General features: G+C 44.1%; 1 protein-coding gene across 2 annotated transcripts in view; it reads right to left on the bottom strand.

Moving 5' to 3' along the window:
* Positions 1 to 212: 212 nt before the first annotated feature.
* Positions 213 to 7006, bottom strand: part of LOC125305058 (rab GTPase-activating protein 1) — a 119347-nt gene continuing 112553 nt past the window's right edge. For both annotated transcript variants that reach the window (XM_048259659.1, XM_048259658.1), the window contains 3 exons: positions 5521 to 5592; positions 4814 to 5011; positions 213 to 2460 (listed from right to left, as the gene is read on the bottom strand). In XM_048259659.1, coding sequence (XP_048115616.1) covers positions 2338 to 2460; positions 4814 to 5011; positions 5521 to 5592 — 393 coding nt within the window. In that variant the 3' untranslated portion in view covers positions 213 to 2337. The remainder of the gene's footprint in view (positions 2461 to 4813; positions 5012 to 5520; positions 5593 to 7006) is intronic.

Raw genomic sequence — 7006 nt, 5'->3', positions numbered from 1 at the left:
TAGTCGATTCTAGGGCGAATGAACCATGAATAGAGCCAGACCGAAACACAATGATATTTAACTATCATGAAATTGGAAACTTTTCCAACCATTGCATATGCATGAGCAGGGAATCTGTGCAATTAGATGAACTGATTATACTGCTAACAGCACCTGAGCCTCCACAGGTAACTCGTTCCTTTCAATCACTCATCAAACAGAAAAGAACCAAATGAGATGGCAGGTGGTCATAGCTTTATATTGAAATCTTGATGTATACACAATGCAACCTACACTAGTACAATGTCCACACGTTGGTAATGTCGGGTGAAGGTACATTTTGGCATGGAATAGATGTGACAGCAGTTTCTGACATGAGACGGGAAAAAAAGCGTTGTTTTTTTCTCTTGTTGCTGTTGAGCAAAAAAAAAAATTAAAGAGTCATCATCTCTTTTTTTTAAACACAGTACAATTAGGCAATATTAGTACAGTTACCAAGGAGAGTAGAAATACAAAATAAACAAACAAACAAAAAACTTTGTTAGGCTTCTTATGTACAAGTTGAAGTTGGCGTCAGTGCCTTCAGGGACAGAACTCTGAGTAAGTCATCTCAGGCACAGGCGCTGCCGCTGATGACGGTGTCGATTCCAAAGCAAGCTGGGTCTCCCCCCCACCCCTTTATAAATATGTGTAAGGTGCAAAGACCTTCCTTCCCCACCCCTGTTCAGTTCTCAAGAGTGAACAAACGCCCATAATCCTAGACACACACACACTTGGACACACTCTTTCTCACGCACGCACACACACACACACACAAATCCTACTCTCTTCTGCCTTCCTTCTTTAGTCCATTCTTCTAAGTTTCATCTGAACGTCTTTGTCCATCATGGGCTAATAAGTGCTGTAGATAATAGATCTAAATGCAGAGAAGCACACACGCACAGGCCATCTTCTCTGCTCTATCTGTGGTGATGTAAGAGTAGCTTTATCCCATCCTAAGCCAGTGGATCAGCAGGTAGACAGAGACAGGTAGAACAACCATACAGCTAAGATGGTGGCTAGTGTACAGGTATATACTGTATATGTTCATTTTATGTATTTATTTATTTTAATGTTTATTTAACAGGAAAAGTGCACATAAAGAAACAACTGTAATTTCGCCAGAAATAACCAAAAGGCTATTTTACATCTGCTGTCTATTTTTACATCTGCTGCCCCGGCACTGATGTTAAGAGGTCATCAAAAAGGAAATAAAGAAATGTGTGTGTGAATGAGTGTATTCCCCGTCTCAGTGCAGCCGTCTGGGTTAGTCAGGAGGGGGAGGCCTGGCACCCACAGCAGAGGAGTAGAACCATGCTAAGAGTTCTGGAGTGCTGTCTGCTACTGATGTTACCAGGGCATACTGATGCTGCTATGGCGATGGCTAAAAATGCTTTGTGGACATTGATCTCCTTTCACCGTTCTCTGGTCAACCTCATTACTTCAATTCTGTGCATCAAGGCTTCATCAAAGTACTTTTTTCCTCCAACGGACTCGGTCAGCAAAAACAAAATATTAGTTGTTTTGTTTTTTTTTTGCATCTTCCACTTCACAATAAAACCAAAATAACAACAAAAAACAAATCAACCACTCTCACTTACTGTACATTCATCTGCATTTGTTTCATTCTCTCGCTCTCACACATACTGTACACACACCCCGCATTCGGTTATGTCAGAAGAAATGAAAACGTCATCAGTCAAACGGAAATCAGAGTAACAAAAATCAGTGTGAGGAGATGGTGTTTTAATGCTCGTACCTTTGCTTCAGTTGGAGACGTGTGTGTGTGTGTGTGTGTGTGTGTGTGTGTGTGTGTGTGTGTGTGTGGTCAGCATCTGTAGTGCTGCTGATGGAGTGTGTCTATGATCCCAGGTGAGGCGGCACAGGTGCTCTAGACAGCCCAGGCCTCCCTCCTATACGCTGTTAAATATCAGTAGTCTAAAGATCCAGGAGTTAAATCGCTCTCTCCAGCTTCACCAACGGATCACTGGTTTGGTTCATTTTGAAATTTAATTTCCAGTCCAATCTGACCACTACGAGCAATACAAGTTCATTTGTTAAAAAAAAAAACAAAAAAAAAAAAAAAAAAAACAATAAAAGAAAGGAAAGAAAAGACGCAGAGAAAGACAAGAAAAGCAAACGTGGTTGGTTGGTTTTTCATTGATCCTGGTCTGGTAGAGAAGGGAGGCACTACAGACCAAAGATGGAAGGGGGGAGTCAGGGGGAGGGAGGGAGGTAAAGCAGTCTTTTTCTGTTGTGTTTTTATTCTCCCTCGTTCCCTCCCTCCTCTCTGTGCGTTGTCGTTCTCTGTGCTCTTGGTTAGGTGGTCTCCTTGCCTTGGGCTCCAGTCACCGTTTTAATGGAGGTCAGCGTGCGGTTGAACCAGGTCTTCTTGGCCGCCTGGACCTCGTTGAGGGCAAGGCCCAGGTGATGCTCAAGGTCCTACAGGAGGAGAAAGAGCGAGACACAAGGTTGACCATATCATGTAGGATAAAGGCAGGTTCAATAGTTTCGAAATAAAAAGTCTATACCCTTTAGAATCTGAATGCCACAACAGTAAGCAATCCCTACAAGTGTGGCCAGAGGGGCAGCCGTGGCCTACTGGTTAGCGCTTCGGACGGGTTGCCGGTTCGAACCCCAACCAGTAGGCACGGCTGAAGTGCCCTTGAGCAAGGCACCTATCCCCTCATTGCTCCTGAGCGCCACTGTTGATGCAGGCAGCTCACTGCACCGGGATTAGTGTGTGCTTCACCTCACTGTGTGTTCACTGTGTGCTGAGTGTGTTTTACTAATTCACGGATTGGGATAAATGCAGAGACCAAATTTCCCTCACAGGATCAAAAGAGTATATATATATATATATATATATATATATATATATATATATATATATATATATATATATATATATATATATATATAAAGTGAAAAGTGACTATACATTTATGCATTTATTAGCCGCTTACTAGAAACTTCAACCACAGAATTTTGACAATAATATTGTCGTCTTTTGGTCTTCAGAGCAGGGAAAAAGAAAAAAATATGTTTCGCTGACAGGCATTTTACAAAATTGACACGATGGAGGTTCTTTGCCACTCAATAGAAAGAGTGACTAAGTCCTGAATGTCCTATACGGCATCTAGTATAAACTACTTGATCGTGTCTGGTTTGAAAAGAAAACAATAGTCTCTTCTTTCCAGTAGGATGGATTTCGTATAGCTTGTTGTTGTTACATACTGTAGGTCCCATTGCCACTTATCTGTGATGTAAGAGTTCAGTATAGGTTTAAGGTCTGAGGCAGGGATTTGACATTCTGTGACTTCTTCATTGACGGCTTGCTTAGCAGCACTGTCCACTTTCTCATTTCCCCCCCGAGACCTGAAACCTGAAACATGGCCTGGGACCCAGCAAAAAACTATATTCAAGTTCTGATTGATAAATGGTGTATTGACCGCACTTGAGCCCAATGAACCAGAATGGGATCATGCTTTAATCATAGAGGAATGAAGAAAAGAAATGCATTCCCATGTACTGTATAGCCTGCCCTGTGTATTAACCTCATAGCTGAAGACATTTTGCGAAAACAGTGTATAATCCTCGGTTAATAGGTAAGATATTACGATAGTATTTTTACAAGTGACCAGCTGCCAAGGACGTACTGGACACAACCCAGGGGCCATATTTAAGCCCTCAGACGTGTGGAGTGTGAATTGGGAGACGGTGAGGGAGACTGGTGGAAGGTGTGTGTGTGTGTGTGTGTGTGTGTGTGTATGTGTGTGTGTGTTGTAGTATATGAGCTTGACTGGAGTTGGCTGGGCAGTCTGATGGGATTGGATTCAGAAGCTTCCACTTCAGGGATGAAGCGCTCACACTCACTTACTCACACACACACACACACACAAATGTGGTCGCTCGAAACCCAATTTGTTCTGAGAGTCTCACACATAGCCCGTCACACATATACTGTACGCAAGAGATGTAGTTTCCATTTAAGTTGTTAAATCTCTCTTGTAGTTGTTAAATCTCTCTATCCAGTGTGCAGCAGAAAGGTCAAGATGGTGTCGGAAGTGCTGATCATAGCGAAGGGGGCCGAGATCTGACTCAGAGAGAGAGAGTGAGCGAGCGCGCAAAAGAGAGAGAGAGAGCAAGAGGGATTATGGGCTGACCATCTGAGCCAAGGATCAAAGCGTGGCGTTGAAAGGCTTTGAAGCCAGCAGGTATGCGTCTCTCTTCTCACGTCTTCACCTCACTGCCTTTCACTCACTTTCCACTGGTCAGAACATCCATCCATCCATCCATCCATCCACTTTATCTCTACGCATTACCACCCCTTTAAAAACATGCTAAGTGGGGTTGGATAAGCAGAACCCTGCTTGCCTGACTCCAGCAAGTAACAGACGGACCATGTGCTCTCTCTCTGACCTACTAGTTGCACTATCCCCTGCCACTGGAGGGGTTCAGCTCATCACTTCTGGCCTCTGAGGCCTGTCTGCGTCACTGGTCATTATACCACAGGCTTCCAATCAAGTACACAATAAGTTAGAGGAAATCAGAGAACTACTGCATACAGTGATATCACTAAATAATCAAAATGGGCTATTGCTGGTGGCTAAGGGACAGACATGTTGAGAGAGGAAGAGAGGTGTGTGTGTGTGTGTGTTTGAGTGTGTCTGCTTTGTATGCATGTGTGTGTGTGTGTGTGTATGTGTGTGAGAGAGAGAGTGTGTGTGTGTGTGTGTGTAGGGACAAGGCATAAGGACAAGGATTATGGACCATGAAGTGTGTGTGTGTGTACCTGGATCTTGCACTCTGCCTCCACCAGCTGTAGTTTGGTCTGGGCGAGCTCCAGCTCCATCTCCCTGAGCTGGTTCTGAAGATCCTCCTTCTCCTGGTCCGGGTCTTCATCCACACCTGGCTTGCTCACCGGCGCCACCTTCAGGCGGCCCTCCTTACTGAAGAGCCCACTGCACTTCTCACAGCCCTGCACCTTCAGCTGAACACAAAACACACACACACACACACACACACACACACACACACACATATTAATGCCACACACACACATATTAATGTGACACACACAAAAACAATACTGGTCATGGATGCAACATATACTGTACATAGCTGTACATTCTGTACATATCTGTCTATATTTTTCATACTGAATATCCATATTTATTCTGTTTTCTTATATATTGTTATATTCTGTCACTGGACTATATTTCTTGACCTATCTGCACCACCTACCTATACTTTGTATATCACAATGCACTTTTCTGCTTTTTTTGCAAACTGCATTTCGTTGTCTTTGTACTTGTACTCTGCACAATGACAATAAAGTTGAATCTAATCTAATCTAATCTAATCTAATCTAATACACACACAAAGAACAGGAACAGAGACGAAGAATTTCAACTATATGCTGCATGCACAGATACTTAAATAAGGGTGGCAGGACATTTGAGTGTTTATGTGTGTGTGTATGTCGTCATGAGCACCCACCCGGATCTTCTCCAGTTCACCGCGGTTGGCCGTCTGCTGCTTCTCCAGACGTTCGCTCAGCTGTGAGCAAATCTGTCACACACACACACACAGAGAGAGAAAGAGAGAAAACACATACAGATGTTGTAAGTGTGATATTTATTTTGCAGGACAACCACACCTAGGGCTGTGTACTGCCTGACACAGGGGTTACGACTGGAGAATTGCAGAACTTCAAGTACGCTTATGAAAAACTGGAAATACCGCAGAATAATTCCCAACCACCACTGTAAAAACACAGTGTTAATTCCCCCTGTACTAGATAACAAAAAATTAATCCTGCATTTGACTGGGGAAACGCAACGCAAAAGTGTACAGGTATTTGTAGCGTAATGATAAAAGATAATGTCAAGCTTATCTATGGAAGTCTAAAATGCCTTAGAATTTACCATTGTGTTCTTTAATCAAAGGGCTAGAGAAGTCATTGTCTTTATACTATATTCTAGTGATGGGCAAATGAAGCTTTGGTGAACCACTGAACCACAGCAGTGTGAACCTAGCGAAACTAGCTGAAAAGCAAAAAGATGGCCGCCACACATACATTTTTCAACATAAAAGTCCTTAGCAAACCAATATTTTTGGTTACATATACTGGTTTGGGTAAGGACTTTGTTGAAAAATCTACATGTGGCCCCCATATTGGATTTTTTCATTAGTGTGGCTAGCTTCACACTGCTGTGGTTTAGTGGTTCACCAAAGCTTCATTTGCCCATCACTACTATATTCTATTCCTGTTTCAGTGTTCTTTCCAGCAACAATAACATAAATTGTTATTTATTTGATGAATTGAGAAAATTGAGTGTGATTCCTAAACTCAAGGACCCTCCCTCTTGAGCCATCGCCACCGCCCCTTCCCCCCTCTCTCTTCATCTGTCCTCTCTAGCTCTCTCCCCCCCCCCCTCTCTCTTCATCTGTCCTCTCTCCCTCCACCCCCTCTCTCTTCATCTGTCCTCTCTAGCTCTCTCCCTCCACCCCCTCTCTCTTCATCTGTCCTCTCTAGCTCTCCCCCTCCCCCCCTCTCTCTTCATCTGTCCTCTCTAGCTCTCTCCCCCCCCCCCTCTCTCTTCATCTGTCCTCTCTACCTCTCTCCCTCCACCCCCCCTCTCTTCATCTGTCCTCTCTAGCCATCTGTCCTCTCTAGCTCTCTCCCTCCACCCCCCCTCTCTCTTCATCTGTCCTCTCTAGCTCTCTCCCTCTTTCTCTCCCTCCACCCCCCCCTCTCTTCATCTGTCCTCTCTAGCTCTCTCCCTCTTTCTCTCCCTCCACCCCCTCTCTCTTCATCTGTCCTCGCTAGCTCTCTCCCTCTTTCTCTCCCTCCACCCCCCCTCTCTCCGTAGTACTCTTGTGTTCTGGCTGCTCTTTCAGTAAGTCTATTAAGTGGGTTACATGGTTCTAGCCAGCAGCAGATCACAGAGTCACCCTGGGCCTCTCCTCTCCTCTCCTCTCC

This window comes from Alosa alosa, chromosome 12 (assembly GCF_017589495.1).
Source record: "Alosa alosa isolate M-15738 ecotype Scorff River chromosome 12, AALO_Geno_1.1, whole genome shotgun sequence".
Classification (NCBI taxonomy): Eukaryota; Metazoa; Chordata; class Actinopteri; order Clupeiformes; family Clupeidae; genus Alosa; species Alosa alosa.
The sequence above is the reverse complement of the archived record's forward strand: the minus strand, read 5'-3'. Positions and strand labels throughout refer to the sequence as shown.